The sequence below is a fragment of the Argiope bruennichi genome, chromosome 8 (genome assembly GCF_947563725.1).
Source record: "Argiope bruennichi chromosome 8, qqArgBrue1.1, whole genome shotgun sequence".
Lineage (NCBI taxonomy): Eukaryota > Metazoa > Arthropoda > Arachnida > Araneae > Araneidae > Argiope > Argiope bruennichi.
The window spans coordinates 129810195-129829274 of NC_079158.1; the positions used below are offsets into that span (position 1 = coordinate 129810195).

The 19080-nt window shown below is 38.0% G+C and overlaps 2 protein-coding genes across 2 annotated transcripts; one reads left to right on the forward strand and one right to left on the reverse strand.

Annotated features, from left to right (window-relative positions):
- Nucleotides 1–2248: 2248 nt before the first annotated feature.
- LOC129980794 (uncharacterized) lies at nucleotides 2249–3879 on the reverse strand. The gene is made up of 2 exons (XM_056091178.1): nucleotides 3645–3879; nucleotides 2249–2955 (listed from the first exon to the last, which is right to left on the reverse strand). Exons 1-2 carry the CDS (start codon nucleotides 3877–3879, stop codon nucleotides 2249–2251), a joined length of 942 nt encoding a protein of 313 aa, XP_055947153.1.
- A 300-nt stretch (nucleotides 3880–4179) lies between these two features.
- LOC129980796 (uncharacterized) lies at nucleotides 4180–4961 on the forward strand. Its single transcript, XM_056091179.1, has 2 exons — nucleotides 4180–4249; nucleotides 4441–4961. Exons 1-2 carry the CDS (start codon nucleotides 4180–4182, stop codon nucleotides 4959–4961), a joined length of 591 nt encoding a protein of 196 aa, XP_055947154.1.
- The last annotated feature ends 14119 nt before the right edge of the window (nucleotides 4962–19080 follow it).

The window sequence follows — 19080 nt, forward strand, 5'->3', positions numbered from 1 at the left end:
TCCAAAGCACTCATGCTATCAGTGTAAATAATAAATTTACGCTGAGTAGAAGGGGAGATTTTCTGAAGAGCGCAGAAAATGGCCACCAACTCAGCAGTAAAAACTGAGCAGCAATTGTGTAAACGGTGGCTCAGTGTATCAGATGGTAGTATGATTCCACAGCCAACATGACCATCTGATTTCGAGCCATCCGTGAAAATTGGTGTAAAGGAAGAAAACCGATAGCGATGATATAGAAACATCTGTTGGAAAATAATCGGTGCAGTTGAGGATTTTTCAAATCCTGAGAAGGGGTTTAGAAAAGAAAATTGCGGTATATCCCAAGGTGGAAAACAAAACAGATCAGCGGATTTAATAGTAATATTTTCAAGGCCCGAGTCATGAAGGATATTTTTAATTCTCTCATTGAATGGAAGGATATGAAATGGACGGGCATTATACAATCTGCGAAGAACAGGCGGAAATTTAATTTGACGTAAAGGGTGCTTTGACACTGACATGATTCGGAAGTAATACGAAGCGGACAATTTGTTACGCCTTAAATTTAGGGGCATTTGGTGACAGATAACATGCAGGCTCTCAACGGGAGAGGTCCGAAATGCACCGGAACAAATTCGTAAGGCAGAGTGGTGAACAGTATCCAATCGCCGCAAGATGGAAGCGCTGGCAGAACCATACACCATACAGCCATAATCGATTCGGGATAGAATTACTGCTTCATAAATGCGGAGTAGGGAGGTTCGATCGGCACCCCAAGATGTTCTGCAGAGTACCTTCAGAACATTTAAGGATTTCTCACACTTCTTCCGCAGGTGCAAGATGTGCGGAAGGAAAGTCAACTTGCGATCCAAGATTATTCCCAAAAACCGTATTTCATTTACGACAGGAATCGATATATTACCAATGTTAATATTTGGATCCAAGTGAATGTTTCTCTTTCGGCAAAAGTGCACACAACGGCTCTTCTCCGGTGAGATATTGTGTCCGTTGTTTTTGCACCAAGCTACTAATTTATTCACAGCATTCTGTAATTGTCTCTCAATAAGGTTCATACTGCTTCCTTGGCATGAGATCTGAAGATCATCCACATAAAGACTTGCTTGTACAAATGAAGGCAAATGAGTTAAAATCTGGCTCAGATGAATAATAAAAAGGGTGACACTGAGGACACTTCCCTGCGGAACTCCCTCAGCCTGAATAAAACTATTAGAATAAAAGTTCCCAACACGAACTTTAAAAGTCCGATGTGATAAAAAGTTCAATAAGAATATGGGCAGGTTTCCCCTAAAACCAAAGTTAAAAAGCGTAGAGAGTATGCCGTAGCGCCATGTACGGTCATACGCCTTCTCAATATCGAAAAATATGGAGACAAGGTGGTTCCTCCTTACAAATGCGTTGCGAATTTCAGTTTCCAGTAATACGAGGTTGTCAAAAGTAGACCGACCTTGACGGAAACCACTCTGCAACGGAGAGATGCATCCTTGTTTCTCCAATTCGTATATGAGCCGAGCATTGACCATTCTCTCAAAAGTCTTGCAAAGACAGCTTGTTAAAGCAATTGGTCGGTAGTTCAGAGGATTAGAAGATTCCTTGGCAGGTTTTAGAATGGGGATCACAATCGCTTCTCGCCATTGTGAAGGGTACTTCTGCTCAGTCCATATTCTGTTGAAAAGCATTAACAGATTGGAAAGGGAAGTGGTATTCAAATGGCGGAGCATATTGTATGTAATCCCATCAGGCCCGGGACAGGAATCATGGGCATGAGATAATGCTGTTTCTAGCTCAAACATTCTAAACTCGCAATTGTATGGAAAGGTATTTCGTTCGTTAAAGCGCAAAGGCAACCGTTCCGCACGATTCTTAATTGTAAGAAAGTCAGGGTTATAAGAATCAGTAGCGGAAACCTGTGCAAATGTTTGACCGAGAATGTTGGCAACGTCTAATGGGGCAGAATACTTCACATTCCCTCTATTTAAAACAGGAATGGAGGATTCATGATATATTCCATTAGCAGCCTTTACCTTTTTCCATAGAACTTTGCTGGATGTTGAGGATGTGATAGAGGATATGAATTGAATCCAGGATTCCCTCTGACTACGACGTCGTATGCGGCGAGCTAGTGCTTTGGCTTTTTTAAACGCTATAAGATTCTCTGTTGTAGGGTACCTTCGAAAGGTGTTCCAAAACTTTTTCTGCTGCTTGTGACTGTTGGTACAGGCTTCATTCCACCACGGTCTGCGAAATTTTCTTAGACGTGGTGAACTCTTTGGAATAGTGGAGTTGGGGTCTGTGCCTTAACCCTGCGTCTGGCTTCAGGATAAGATAAATCTTCTTTGAATTTTATTGTCGTAACCTGCTTTTCCAGTGCCCAGCGAGGACAAGATCGAGAATATGAGGGATGATCGCCACCACAGTTTACGCACTTTTCTTCTGCTGTACACTGTTGGCTATCATGCCCTTTTTGTGCGCAGCGGGCACAAGTGAGAGACCCGCGGCAATTCATTTTGGAGTGGCCAAAGCGTTGGCACTGAAAACACCTTAGTGGATTAGGGATATATGGCCTAACCGGTAACTTTATATAGCCTGCATAGACGTACTCCGGTAATTTAGAAGTTTTAAAAGTTAATACGTGATGTTTCGTCTCAAGTAGTTGTCCATCACGTCGTATGGAAATTCGACGCACATGTGAAACACCTTGAGATTTCATTTCGGAGGCAATTAACTCTACGGGAAGATTTAGTATTTCGCCGCAGGTGATGACGCCTTTGGAGCTATTAAGTGATTGGTGAGGGGTTACAGAAACTCTTATTGTTGCCAAGGATTCAAGTTTTTGTATCTGTTGTGCTTGCTTACGAGAAGAAACCTCCACAAGCAAGTCACCAGATCTCATTTTTCTAATCGATGCAACTTCGCCGACTGTTGCATTTATAGCCTTTTGTACAAGGAAAGGGGAGACTGTTTCAAAAGTTTCTTGATTTTCAGAAATTCTTTTTATTACAAAAAAAGCATCAAAATGTTCATTATTGTTAAAAGAAATTGGTACTTTGTGACGCCCACTAAAGGGACCCTTCTTGGGAGGAGCCATGCGATATTGAGATTGATTCGGGCCCGACGGCACCGCCCACCACGGAGCCCAACAAGGGAAGGCAGCCACCGGCTCTGGCCATTTCCAGCCTCGGCACTTACCTTGGTTCTAGCCGGAACCTATTCGCTGGGAGTTACCCCCGGGGACAGTGACCACCCTTAACGCCAAGCCCAAGGAGTAACCCCTTCGCTTGATCCCTAGCAAACTAACCACTTAGGTGGTTAGTAACCAGCCGATTGATGCACAGGGGACCACAGTACACCACCCGTCTTTCAAATGGGTCGCCACGCACGGCAAACACGCGGGGTTTTGGCTGTCCATGAGAAGCTAGAAGCAAACAGAGCGGCGACAGCTTCTCATGGAGAGCTCCCTCGCCTGCCGTCGAGGGAAAGAAAAAATACAGCAAAAAGCAGAAGGCGTAGAGGAGAGCGAACTGAAAGGGAGTAAAGATCCCTGGGTACCTCGGGATTGGGACACCCGTACTCACCTAAAGAAGGTGAGCCCCTGAGGGGCTTAACCCTGAGGAAGTCTGTTGTTCTCCGCCTTTCCGGACGCACACCCGCTGGAACAAGAGACACTTCCTTCCCCATAGGTGGCGTTCCACTGGTCTCCCTACAAGACTTCGACAGCCACCGTTTCCTGGGCAAGCCAGTGGACTTCAACGTGCTTCCTGAGTTTGCCTCACTTAACGAAGTGGCCAAAATCGGTACCAAACTGGTTGAGTCGGCGCTTGCACCATGGCAGCGGCTGGATGCGTTGAAGAGCTTCTTTTTCCCGTTCACCCAGTTTGCCATGCGAACGGCCCAGTTCAAGAAGACCAATTGGGAAGTTGTCGACAAAGCACTCAAGCCTGGGATCAAGAATATCCTCAATCTGTCTGAGAACGCTGCCAACGAATATATTTAAGGAAACAGAAGCCTGGGATGCTTCGGTATCTCAATTGCAGATGAAGAGTCGGACCTCAACCTAATTGACAAGGAAGCTCCTCACTTCCAAAGATGACTGCGTCGCCCGCCTCGCCTTAGAACAGCTCACCACAACTGTTCGCCACCGGATAAGAAGGAACCCTTCGGACTACCTATCTGGTGAACACGATGACCTCTTCCTACCTCGCTCTGGTCAGATCGACAACATCTGGTCCATCGCACGGTCCGCCTCCAGAAGGCTAGAAAGTTTCTGGCTCTTCGATGACGGGGTGCCACGGCTCTTTTTCCAGGACTAGACCATACGTTCAAGCCAAAGGAAAAAAGTGCTGCACTCCATAAGAGACAGACTTCGTGTCGACCGGACAGCGAAACTCATGCTCATGAAGAAGAACTAAGGGAAAGTCCTTGACTGTGTGTTCCTCTCGCAAGCCAGCAGCCACTTCATCACTGAAGGTGCCTTCACAAGGTTTGCTGACTGGAGATTCATTCACAAGGCTAGGCTCAACCTCGTTCTCCTCAATGGATGCCAACAGTGGAAAGCTGCAAGAGACCAGGAGTGCAGGTGCTGTGACAACCCCCAGGAAACCCTGTCCCATGCCCTCAACCGTTGCTGGGGTAGCAAGTCCCGCGCCTACCAACTTAGGCACAACTGCCTAGTAGAGCGGGTGAAGAAAGCAGCTGAAAGAGACTTCACCATCATATCCGAAAATGAACAAGTCGCCGGTACACGACTAAGGCCCGACATCATACTTGAAGACAACCGGAAGATCCTGGTCGTGGACATCACCGTGCCGTTTGAAAATAAACGAGAAGCATTTGACAAAGCCAGGCAAATGAAGATCGAGAAGTATGCATCGCTAGTCGACATTCTCAAGAAGCCCGGCAAAACAGTCGAGATCCTACCCTTTGTCATCGGTTCTCTTGACTCGTGGGATCCCAACAACGATTGACTGGTGACGAAACTCTGTAACAAGTCGTATCTAAATCTCTTCAGAAAACTGCGTTTCTGGCAATATCCGCTGGTAGCGTGACATTTAAGTTGAACGCATCACCGGCAACCGGCAGTACGACCTGGCTGCTGTCAACTAAGAACTAACGTCGTCTCGACCTACTGAACCTCTTTCTCACAAGTACTCCAAGTGGGATTGTGATCCATAGGTTTCACACTTTATACCTTTTACATAACAAAACTTCTTATGACCTTTACGGAAACATCACCTATACTTGTATTGATCATAAAGTGACTTATATTTATCTTGCACGCTTAATTCACAATCTTCATTTCAATGGGTTTCTTTCGGACAAAAATCGCAAAATTTACTTATTGATACGCCTAACGCTGCCAAGGAAGAACCACCTCTATTAAAGGATGCAGATTGTGTTTTCTTAAAAGGGGGGAAATTACTTTTGGTAACAGAAATCAACTCTGTGCGTTCCGAAAAAAGATCTTTCCCGTGCCTCTATCTCTCTTTAAAAAAATTAACATATCGGATACCACTGGCTCCCTTACTTTCTTTTCAACCTAAATTCTATTAAACAACATCAATTCAACAGGTATGCATCTATCTAGAATCGGATACAATAAGTTACCATAAGAATCCATATCAATTCCCAATGATTCTAAACTTATGCTATTGTTAATTTCATCGTAGAGATTGCGTAACCCTATGGTGTCATTTTTCCTCCGAACAGGCTGTAATGATAAAAGCGTGTTCATATAAGCTGAGATCACGGCTTGTCTCTGCCCAAAACTATCTTTCAGGATTTCAACTGCTTTATCATAATTTTCATTAGTTAAAGTGAATCCAGAAATTGCCCTAGCCGCACCGCCCATCAATAATGATCTTAAATAATTAAACTTTTCAACCTTTGATAAAGAAGCATTATCATGTACAGCCGTCTCAAACGATGACCAAAACTCCTTAAATTGTTTAATATTACCATCAAACGTATCTAAAGCAATGGGGAACTATTAACGTGTCGAGCAAATACAGCCGCATTCCCACTAATACGCGTAAGTTTTTTCAATAAATCTCTGTATTTTACCCTTGCATCTAATAATCGAATCGCTACATTCTAATTCCTGTTGTACCTCCTTTTCCAATTCTATCAATTTAATTTGCCCATTAAGTTTTTCGTCCAACGGCTGTAGCCCCACTTCTCTTAATTAAAATTTCCAGTTTATCCCGCAAGACTTCAATGTCTGGTACCTCCCTCGTAAATTCCACTTCCACACTTTTAATAACATTCGTAACTGCCGCTCTCACTACACCTTTATTTTTTCTATTTCTCTCAACTGACTCGTCTACACTCATTTTAAACACCAATGAACAAATCACTAAATCCTTCACGGCCGATGCACCAAAATATGATAAAAAAACTAACTCATTACACTCAAAAATAACTAAAACTCCTTTAATAAAATACGACATTAAACATCAACATTAAACTAAAGACCTTACACAAAATACGATAAAAAACCAACACATCAAACTCTACACAAACAATCAAAATGACTCTAGGTGTGGAGGACCATCTCAAAAACAAGCCTCTCTCGCAACCACTGCATTTTATACTTCTATTTCTACAAACAGTAGCGCCCTCTAGCGTGCCAAGTGGTGCGCTCTAGTGGCTCATTTCTCACCACCAATAAAGCGCTTAACTTATTGACTATTGGTACTTGTATCAAATTTAAACTTGCCAAAATTGAATATAATTCCCAGACTTGATGGAAAGTTTTAACTTTTTTACTTAGAAGATTTTAGTCTTACATTAAAAGAAGGAAATATTCAGTTTATCACAATAAGGGCATGAAATATTAATTAAACCAAATGTGTAATAATTCATAATAATGTTTAAAACTTATAACAAATTTGGTACCAGATCATTTCACATTTGATAGTTTGGTAAATGAAGAGGAATGCTCATATACAAAACATAACTCATTCGATATTTCTATTATCATGGAAGTTAACAATTCCAAGATTTTATATTAGAATGTGTTCAATTCTTAATTTTTGAAGAATTAACAATTAATTACTCCACAATCATTAAATTCTGATGTTTATACTCTATATATATCAACTGTCCCAAAAGAATCTTGCTTATTCAACCTGCCCCGACACAAACACTTGCAATTATATGAAAACAGCCTCACAATCAACGTTATGCATTATTTTACAATGAAGGAAAGTTCTAAGATTTTATGATGCAATCATCATTGTGAAAAGTTGATTACTAATCATAAAATTTGATCCGAATAAAATTGCCTATATTGATTGATCATCAAACCATTCTTGATACCACAATATACAACCCGTTTTTTATAAATTGCCAAGTATTTAGAAACCTGAAGCAGGAATTAAAAGTATTAATATGTCAAAAAAAAATTAACATTTCTTATTATAGCTCTTTTAAACTTATTTACACTATTAGAAATCTTCATTGAAGCAGTACTAATATTTCATTGCTCAGTGCACAAAAAATATGCATCTATCAAACCAAAAAGTAGAACATTTTTAACAAGCATTCAATATATTCAGTTTACTTTCCAGTATTGGCAATGTTCTTGTAATACCTGAAAACTTAACCGTATATATAAAATTACTGTAATAAAAATATTCCAATATCAAATGGGAGATTATGAGAAAATAAGTCTGCACTCACTGTCTTTGTCTTGGAACCAAAGTACGGTAATAGATGCAATAATAATATAACTTAACTCGTAAATCCACATAGCTGGCTACCAATCATTGAACGTGAAAAAATACTATTTCTTTTTTTTTTTTAAATAAACTTTCTGACAGAATATTAATCTTGCATCTACATATATAGACTAATACTAAAAATTATATTGTTTGTATAAAGTCTCAATATTTTTTTTAAGTAATCATCTCAACCGCCCTTTCATATTTTACAAAATATATACATAATAACAATATGTTTCTTAGGAGAAACAAATGAGAATAGAGCAAAATTTTGTTTTTGCTGATATCAATTAACCCAAATGGAGATCATAATTGTAAATCTTTTATAGTATCCTTAACAATACATTATATTGTGTTAATATCAGTTCCAAAATTCAATCAAGCTTTATCTATAGTCAAATAATATATGCAAGTTAACAGGTTGAACATATTTAAAGCATTCATATCAACCATAGCATATTGGAATAACTGTCTTATTAAGACTGATAGGGTTAAGATGAAATTCAACACAGGCGACAGTTCTTCAGCTTTCTTTATACCACCATTGGAACTTTTCAATTAAGAAAACACCCATAATGGCAAAAAATAATAACTTTGCATAGCAACATAAGTTTATGTTCAGAATTACTACAAGGAAATTCCAATATCAAAGATCTATAAAAAATGCATTTGTATTCATTATCTGTGTTCTGCAACCAAGCAAGGAAACAAGTATGAGAAAAGGGGGGGGGGGATGCATAGGTAAATAAATCTCAACCACTTGTTCTACTGGTCAGCAATCAAAGAAGATGAACACAAAAATATCATTAAAACAGATCATTAATACATACGGATCTTGAATCTCTGTTTAACTTGATCATGGTGTCAAAACGATTTAAATAGAAAAAAATTTCTTTTTGTCCAAATGTTAGCTCATTTTTCAACGTTTGAATAAAACTGATAGCCCATAGTCTTTCTTGTTATCAGCAGTTGAGTCGAAATATGTATCATGAGGGTATTTTTTTTTTGTCATATCGGAATAAGCATATTTCACACTCAAATATTAATTGTATTTTGATATTAAAATAAAGGAAAAAGAGCACACTTCTAAAATATTTTTAACGTGATTAAGAGAACTAATTTGCATTCTTCAAGATCGTGCCAATAGCAATATAGGAAACAACTTCAATTCTGAAATAAAAAGTGTTCATTTTGAAGGATCGATGATAAACAGTCCATAGATGTGATGCAGCTAAATTTTTAGAGATATCCGGAAACTATGTCTCTAGTTTCGCTGTTAAAAAAAATTTTCAATTCGGTATTTTTCTACGATTGCGATCCATTTTTCAAAAGCATTCAATAAGCATAGGTCGCAATGATGATATACTTAAAACAGGTCATAAAACTAAATAGAGATTTTATTAGAATGCAACAGTACCATTTTATCTTCTTGTAGATCTATATTTAGGAAAACGTCTTCTTATTTTTATATACTATATATAAATGTATAAATAAAACTATAAACCTTTAGAACGTGAACCAAAATGCACACAACACGCAAACGAGGCTCGTTAACTGCAGGACGTTCTTTCCGGTAATGTAGAAGATGTCATGTATCCCTCCGCAGTAGTGTGAATAGCCTCTTCGCACTGACTACTTTTCTTGTAATTTTACTTTATATCTCTGAATATACATAACCAAGTTAACCTATTTGATCGCCCACGGTCAAATAGGTGTTCTGCTCATACGCGCCGGAGCCCAAATTTATTTTAAGTGAATCTTACACAGAATTAACAGTTATTTTATTGGAGAAAAATTATTTTGATTTATTAAAATGTTTATATTTATTTCTATAGTCCTTAGATTTTGTTTATAACATGTGATATGCTGAAATTTACTGACGTCTGTATTCGTGCGCGACCTGAGCACATGCGCTATTTGCATGATGTTTTTATTTTTTAGCAGTTCATCCTTTACCCCAGACTTTGAATTTATATATATATATATTGGTATTTTTGCATTTATTGTTTCGATACTGCACATGGCATATTGCATTGTACATGGGCACTATCACATCAGTCTATTACGTATTCACTTATTTATTTCCTGTTGTAAGGAAATCGCTCTAAATCTTTAATCAATAATAGAAAATAGTTCCTGAATATTTTAATTTGATGTAACATCGTTCGATGCCAGCCTGTTTTATTTTTTGCACTTTGTTTATTTCATGACGTGCTTCTCTTGCTTACATATCTACCGTCATCTGACCGAACATTAAACATCTTTTAGCGGATTATTATGAGCGAAGATAGAACCTGGAACCTTGTGGTTCCCAGCCGAGTAACAACACCACAAGACAAAAGGAATTACTCATGTCCCGTAGCTGTTATCTGGCTTATAAGCTTCACCACAGTACTCTAACTCCAGTGAGTCGGAGGTGAGACGAACGATATAGGTGTTGCGCGGTGATGTTTTAGTTGTTGAGTCTAATGTGCCTGTACCCATTTGAGTAGCGCCAAACATTATGGCGAGCATGTGTGGGCGACTGGTTACTGTTGCGTCAAGTGAGTATGACAATTTTGTGTTGCTGTGTCGAGTCTGACGACTTTGGTTGTTGCACCAAGTGTGTCTGACGTCTTTTTGGTTGAAGCGTCAAGTATGTCTGACGACTTTTTTTTTAGATGGTGCTACAACAGCTGAGTGAAAGTTGAATTGAAGGTTGCGTTCATCAATTCATAGCCAGGGTCACCAATTTAGCGATTGTTATGATATTGATAGCGAGAATAGAACATGGGACCTTGTGGTTCGCAGCCGAGTAACAAGACCACAAGACAAAAGTAGCTTCACCACAATCTCAATTCCTTGTAAATTCTCCTAAATATTTGTTGCACTCCTTTCGCAAACAAGAAATTCTTTAACTTCTAATAGATATGGAGTGGTTTCATCCATATTCCGCCTACTAGTTAGAAAGAATTCGGTTCTGCTTCTTGACATCGTTCAGATATCCTTGTCAGTCATTCGTCCCGCTCATTGAACTCTGGGAATGCAAATATGGCATTATTTGTGTTTTTCTATATTCGACTTCTGAACCTTTATCGTTCTTTTTGAAATTGTGCGATTTCAGAGTTAGTAATATGACTTCAGTTAAGGAGAAAAATAATAATTTTTACAAGATATGTGGAAAAAAAAAAATTTTCCTCAAAATTCAGTTTGAAAATGCATGCAAAAAAATGTGCATTATATACTAGAGACGTAATCAATAGAAATCGAAGAACCATTGGACCCAAGAACTTCGGAGCCACTAAAAATAAACGCTTTTGTAAGATTTGTGGAAAATCTTTTACCTCGAGATACAATTTGAAAAGGCATGAAAAGAATGTACATGATGTAGCAGAAATTGAAGGGCCGGTAGATATTCATTGTTTCAGATATTGAAAAACCTTTTGTATGTACTTATTCTGGATGCTTATCTAAATCCTTCATGAAAGAACTAAAACATAATATGCTAAATTACAAATATGAAAAGAGATGTCCACTGTGCAAGGAAACATTAGTAAATATAACACAGCACTTTATTGGCATTCACAATATCACTTTAAAAATTTCAGAACATAGAATTGAAGCATGGAAAGTTGTCATGGAAAGAAGTGCAAAATCATTTTTTCGAAAGTCCATAAACGACGTGATAAATGCAGATGGTAATGTTATATGTTATTACAAGTTTCACAGAACTGGCGTTTTTGTCTCTAGAGGCATTTGGAAATAAATAGTAGTAACAAAATTAATGGATATTGCCAATATCCTAAGCAATGATAGCAAGTATATAGTTACATCCACTGATGAGAGGAAACTGTATGTTGTGAATGTCAACATAAATGTCATGAATGTAAAAAATGTATTCATGTATGGATTCAACAATAAGGTGGAATATATGCAAACACATTCACTATATTTATGCAAATAAAAATGAACTGATTGCAGGCATGGAGGAAAATAGAGATCTTTTTACAAAATTGGATATTGTTTTAGGCCAGAATTTAGCTATCGACAATGACCCAGAACAAGATATTCTGATTAAAGAAATTAGTCAAAATAGAGAAGTCAAGATCTATGATATGAACAAAATAAAAAAACGAGTTGAAGGATAACTACCAGAACTTAGACAACTGTGAAACGCCTGAACTGCTAAGAAAAACTTATAAGTCACTGACTGCCATCTAAGGTAGATCCACTTATTCAAGTAAATAAAATAATTTTTGGTCACGGTGTTTTTGAAATGACTGTCTCGAGTTATCAAATAAAGCCACTGGACGCATCCAATTATTCAACGTGGTCAACGGATGTTCGCTTCTTATTACATGAGAAATTGTTTTGAAATCGTGGCTAGTAAAGAAAGTGCTCCCGAGAAAAAGGAAGAAAATCGGCTAGAATTAATGGACTTTATGCAGAATCTGGCATAATGTGAAATTAAATATTTTTTTCAACAAGAATTAAAAGGATATCCGACCAATTGGAAGCAATAGGAAAGCCCATGGATGAAACGTACCAGAGCTATCAACTGTTGAGAAGCCTGATATCAAAATTTGACTCAATTGTTCAGAATATCCTCAGATGGACTGATGAAGCATTTAAATATAAAGGTGTTTTGTTGGAGTGGGTTGCGGAAGAAATCAGAATCGATTTCCAAGATTGTTTAAGTACAGAGGAGTCAACACGAGATATTTAGTGTGCAAAATCCAAAGATAAAGTGCCACTATTGTGGCAAGTTTGGTCACTTTAGGAAGGAATGTAGCTATAGAGGCGCTGCTGCATCTAATCGATGATCCAGAGAATACAGGGCTTCAAGTCCAACACTACGCCGACATCTACCTGTGCCATCACCGGCTGGGTCTTCTGTGTCAAGTGAAGAGTTCCATTATAATGCCTTTCGAGATGGGACAGAAACTGGACCTGAATGACCTAAGCAAGGGTAATAAACAGAGGTACCATGGTTCAACAAATTTTGTAGCACACCGAAATAAAGGAAAGTAAATTGTCCTTTTTTCTTGCTGAGGCTAATTTGAGCTGTAATGTTGGCAAAGACGCCTGGATTGTGGATACAGCTGCTAGTAATCATTTCACAAATAATAAAGACTTATTAATTTTGTAATGTTAATGAAAATATGGTACTAGTTGTAAATGGTGCTGAATTTCCCATAGACGGAAAGGGTTGTGTAAGTTTGGTTTAATGGTCATAAATGTTTACTTAGAAGTGCATTCTTTTCTAATAGATTAAGTAAAAATTTAATGTCCGGCCCCATGCTTGACCAGAACGGGTTAAAATTTATTTGGTTTGGTTTGGTTTGAGGTTTTATGGCACAAGAACCAATGTTTAGGTTATACTGCGCCAAACAAGATTATTTCTAATTCAAAGTTTAATAAAAACAGTCTCTATAAAAGTGATATAAAGAACATTGGTAAAATGATGATAAATTACAAAAAGTCAAAACGAAGCCATAATGGCAAGTTCAAATTAAGGAATAAAACCCTATAGATTTTAAAAAGACAAAAAGGTTCTCATGTGGATCCCTAGCAAGCAACAAGGGCAAAGTCACTGTAGTTGTTTTGAAGTAAAATAAGCGTTGAGCATTAAAATAAGGGCATTCAACAAGGATATGATAAACTGTTATTCCACAGTCACAATGTGGGCATGTTGGCAATTGATCATTTAATAATGGATGTCTATGTGTAAATCTAGTGTGACCGATTCTCAGACGAGTTAAAACTGTGTCATGTTTTCGATAATTCAAAGAAGGCCAGTTTTCTATGATAGGCTTGCAAGTATGAAGTTTGTTTAGAGTTTCCGAATCCCACTGAATTTGCCAATTTTTGTAAAGACAGATTTTTGCCTGTTTCTTCAAATCGCATGCAGGTATGGGTGTTTCTAAAAAATGAGTTGCGGATTTGGCACTCTTATCAGCCTGCTCATTCCCACAAATTCCCACATGGGATGGTATCCAACAGAATAGGACTGTAAAACCACGAGAGATAATCTTATAAAATAGGTCTAAAATCTTTAAAATATTTGGATGAGCATGATTTTGGAGTGATTTTAAAGATTGTAAAACACTTAAGGAATCAATGTAAATAATATAGCTTCCACTACGTCTATTTAAAATTTCTAATAAAGCATGCAAAACTGAAGTGGTCTCAGCAGTAAAAATGGAACAACACGAAGGAAGTTGAAAACATGACTTTTTATCTGGAAAAATAACAGCAAATGAGGCATGTGTGGATGCCTTAGATCCGTCAGTGTAAACAGGAACGAAAGACTGATAATGAGACCTGTGTTCGAGGAATAATTTTTGATAAACAATATCTGTTGTGTCCGATTTGTTAAAGTTTTCAAAAGGATTAAGAAAATAAAAGGTATGGATTCTCCATGGGGGGATACTGTTAAATGGTTGTGGTGATAATTCTAGATGGTTCATATTCAGTTCTGATAAAATAATGAGTACTCTGGTTAAAAATATAGGTTCAAAATTCTTTCTAGCTTCTTGCAAACGAAGGAGAAAAGGTCGAAGTTTAAAATCGTAATATGGATGGCAAGGATGAGATTGAATTCTAAAATAATAATGTAAAGAAAGCATTTGTCTTCTAAGGTGTAAATCTGGTTCGTAACACTCAACATATAAGCTTTTAACTGGAGAGGTGCGGAAAGCTCCAGAACATATTCTAAGAGCTGTATGGTGAATAGGGTCAATTTTTTTCAGTATGCTTTTCCTAGCTGAGCCATAAATTTCGCATCCATAATCTATTTTCGAAAGGATGGTAGCTCTATAAATCCTCAGCAAGGAAGTTCTGTCAGCTCCCCAAGATGTATTAGAAAGAACTCTCAAGATATTTAAAGATCTCTCACATTTTTTTCGTAAAAAAGTTATGTGGGATTGAAACGTTAGCTTTTTGTCAAAAATGATTCCTAAGAAACGAATTTCATTTAGAAAAAAATATAGGTTCAAATGTAGAATGATTTCAGGGTTCCATGTAGAATGATTTCAGGGTCTGGATGAAGATTTCTCTTCCTACAAAAATGCACTCCCGCTGTTTTTGCCGTTGAGAAAGTGAAACCATTTAGATCTGACCATTGTTTAATTTTGTTCACAGCCGTTTGCAGTTGTCTCTCTATAAAACACATATGATTTCCCATACAAGAAATGTATAGGTCATCTACATAAAGGTATCCTTTGACGCATGGTGGAAGCTGGTTTAAAATGCTATTAATCTTTATAATGAAAAGTGTGACACTTAAAACACTGCCCTGTGGGACACCTTCTTCTTGGGTAAAAATATCAGAAAATTCATGTCCTAGTTTAACTTTAAACTGTCTCAATCGTAAAAAATTTTGAATAAAAATTGGCAGGTTTCCTCGTAGATTAAAGTCGTATAGATCTTTCAGGATGCCATATCTCCATGTGCGATCGTAGGCTTTTTCGATATCAAAAAAGACGGCCGCCAAGTGTTTTCTCTGTAAAAAAGCAGATCGAATATCGTTTTCTAAACTTAAAATATTGTCTAAGGTTGATCTTCCCTTTCTAAAGCCACTTTGGAACTGACTAAGAATTTTGTTTGTTTCCAAAAAGTATATAAGTCGTCGGTTAATCATTTTTTCTAAGAATTTGCACAGACAGTTTGTTAAAGCTATTGGGCGATAGTTCAAAGGATTCGTGGGATCTTTATTGGGCTTTAAGAGAGGAATAATTATTGCCTGTTGCCAAGAAGACGGAAAATATTGTTCCTTCCAAATTCGATTAAAGAGATACAACAAGTTTTTCTGCGATTCGTAAGTTAAATGCTGGATCATTGCATAGCTGATGTTATCTGGGCCAGGAGAAGATTTATGAACATTTGATAAAGCAAACTGAAGTTCTTGAAATGTAAAATTACTATTGTAAGGCAAATCAGATTGTGACTCAACATTCAATTTTTTGTTCTCAGAAAGTCTTTTGAAATTTAAAAATTGTGGATTATAATTTTCACTGGAGGATACACTTGCTAAAGTAGAAGCTATTGTATTGGCTATGTCTTTTAAATTTGATATAGTCTGATTATTAACATTTAATATTGACACAGTATTAGAAAAAGGAGTGCCTGTAGCTTTTTTAACTTTTTGCCAAAGTTCTCGGCTTGAAATAGGAACTTTTAATGTTGAGACAAATTTTTGCCACGACATTCTACGACTATATCGTTGAATACGTCGTGACTCTGCTTTGGCTCTTTTGTATACAATTAAGTTTTCGGTTGTGGGATATCTTCGAAAGTTGTTCCATGCTTTCCTCTGTTTCTTACGGGCTTGTTGACAGTCACTGTTCCACCATGGTTTACTTTGCTTCCTCCGAGTGCATTTAGTCTGCGGGATGGACGCATTCGCAGCATGGATTATAGTTTGGGTAATTAAGTCCAATGCTTGATCAATAGAATAATTTTTTACCATAATTTTACTTATTTTTGAAAGAACAGAGAATGTATTCCAGTCAGCTGCTGTGAATATATATCTAGATGGTTGATAATAATTATGATGGTTATGCCTATTATCAGTTATAATCAGAGGAAAATGGTCACTGTTGTGGAGATACTTGTCTACAGTCAGATTAAGAAACGGTAAGATTGATGGAGAACAAATGGCAAGGTCGATTGCATGGAAGGATTTTGTAGGCTGGTGGAAATACGTTAGTTCGTCTGTATTTAGAAGGCATAGATTGTGATCCTGTAAAAGCTTTTCAATCTGTAAACCCCTTGCATTGGTGTCAGAATTTCCCCAAATGAGGCTATGGCCATTAAAATCTCCGATGATAAGAAACGGAGTAGGAAGTTGTTGAATTAAACAATTTAAATCGGTTTGACTGATGTGTTCATTAGGAGGTAAATATAAATTACATATGGTTATCAAGGATTTTATATGTATTCGAACAGCAATAGCCTGTAAATTTGTGTTTAAATTCAACGGAGCGGACGGGTGGCCGCTTGCAAGAAGCAGTGAAACTCCACCTATAGCTCTATCATTTATATGATTTTTGTAATAAGCAGTGTAGTTTGAAACATGGATGTTATCGCCCGGTTTCAGATGGGTCTCTTGTAAAGCGACACAAACTGGTGCATAAGTATTGATGAGATCTTTTAAGTCTGAAATTTTAGTTTTTAGCCCACGACAATTCCAAGAAAGATAGTCTGCCATCAAAGAGGGGGAAGAAAGGAGAAAAACTGCTTTATAATTTCTTAGAGGAGACCGATTCGTTCGAGTCACTAAAGGACATTTCTTCGTCAGACAAGTGAACACTGAAGAGAGGATCACTGTCCGATTCTTTGTCTTTAATCTTTTTCTGTTCTTTTAAGAAGTCTTCCTGTGTTAAGGAATGTTTTGGTGAAGACCTCATTTGGGCTCTACGCTCTGTTAAAATTTTAGTTCGTTTATTGTCTTTTGTTTCTTTAGTTTGTTTTATTTGGTCAGATTTTTTGTTTGCTTTCTTAGTCTCAACTTTCTGCTTGGTGTTTGGTTTAGATTTCCCAGTTTCTATGGATGCAGAAGTATTATTGAGTGGAAAATTCTTAGCTATCGGTTTTAATTTAGATAACGGGGGGCAAATTATTTTTGTAATGTTTTCATCAGTCAGTGTACTTGAGGAAGTTACTGATTTCACTGCATTGCTATAAGAAAGTGGTCTTTGTTCAGGTGTCAACAGCTTTTTTGCTTCAAAGTAAGTTCTTGGATTTTCTTTTCTAATTTCCATTGTGGACAGTCTCGAGAGTCGGATTGATGTGCTTATTTACAATTTACACATTGTGGGTCTGCAGTGCACTCATTGGCTTGATGACCAGCAGTTGCACATCTAGAACAGGTCTGTGTCCCTCTACAAGCTGTCTTGGAATGACCGAAACGTTGGCAATTATAGCACCTGATAGGATTAGGTATATAAGGGCGTACTTTACAGTTTAAGTAGCCTGCTTTAATGCTGGATGGTAATTTCGTTGTATTAAAAGTTAAGATAATACTATTAGTGGCAACCCGAGTATTTCCTTTTTTCATAAAAATGCGTTTCACTGCAATTACACCTTGGCTGGCAAGGCCATCAAGAATTTCACTTTCTGGAGAATTCAAGAGTTCCTTTTCAGATATAACACCACGGCAGAAATTAAGTGTTCGGTGAAGTGTTACCGAAACTGGATGATTTAAAAATGATTTTGCTTGCAAAAAGGATTTGGTTTGAAGAGCAGAAGTTGTTTCGATCAATAAGTCGCCCGACCGAAGTTTCTTGACTGATTTTGGACTACCGCCAATACCTTTCAAAGCTTTTTCAACGGCAAAAGGAGATAATTGAGATATTTTTCCATCAGGAATGGAAAGAATAACAAAACGAGCAGTTTCAGAAAACGGTTCAGTGTCGGAAGAAAAAAAAAACCCATAAGAGTCAGAAAAAAATTCGGGTTCCGACGGCACCGCCCTCCACGGAGCCCAACAAGGGATGGCAGCCACCGGCTCTAGACATTCCCAGCCTCGGCGCTTACCATGGTGCTGGCCGGAACCTATACGCTGAGAGCCACTTCCAGGAACGTCTACCACCCTTAACGCAGAGCCCCAGAAGGTGGCCCCTTCGCTTGATCCCCTTGAGCAGACCAGTCAAATGGCTGGGATACAAGCCGATTGATACACCGGGGACCAAAATGTACCACCCGTCTAATGGGTCGCCACGCACGGCAAACACGTGGGGTTTTTGGCTGTCCATGAGAAGCAAGAAGCAAACAGAGCGGCGACAGCTTCTCATGGGGAGCTCCCTCGCTTGCCGTCGAGGGAAGGAAAAACACATCAAAAAGCAGAAGGCGTAGGGGAGTGGAAACGTAAAGGGAGTAAAGATCCCTGGGTACCTCGGGATTGGGACACCCGTACTCACCTATAGTAGGTGAGCCCCTGAGGGGTTAAAATTTATTGGTGAATGACATGAGTTAATGAAGACTCGAGTTATCTGCTCCGAGTATATGACTTTTTTTGTTTGTTAAGTTGTATTTCTGCATGATGAACTGTATGATGCCAAGCAGTTTTGAAATAAAGAAGTGATTTCAAGGCATTTTTGTTGTCGTCATTCAAGTTTTGACATTGTGCGACTCTGCTGCCACGTAGTTGAAAACATACACATGTATTAATCCGCACTCTCTGAGAGGTGGGAATACCGAGACATGCTGCAACTCGAGGCCATTTTATGATTAGCGATGAAACACATACTTTGGCGCTACAGAGTATGCTCCCAATGACAAATTCACGATAACATATATAAAAACTAGGATACAATGCCAAGGTGGTGTACGAAAAAGAACTGCATACAATGAGAAATCGACCTAGGTACACTTATAGATA

Bases quoted from the DNA above. Each gene is read 5' to 3' on its own strand.
- LOC129980794 (XM_056091178.1), bottom strand. From the start codon at position 3,879: ATGGCAAACTGGGTGAACGGGAAAAAGAAGCTCTTCAACGCATCCAGC. The intron at 2,956-3,644 runs GTGTGCGTCCGG...CTTTTGAAACAG, and splicing joins AGTGTCTCTTGTTCCAGCGG to TCTCCCCTTTCCTTGTACAA.
- LOC129980796 (XM_056091179.1), top strand. From the start codon at position 4,180: ATGACCTCTTCCTACCTCGCTCTGGTCAGATCGACAACATCTGGTCCA. The intron at 4,250-4,440 runs GCTAGAAAGTTT...TCCTCTCGCAAG, and splicing joins GCACGGTCCGCCTCCAGAAG to CCAGCAGCCACTTCATCACT.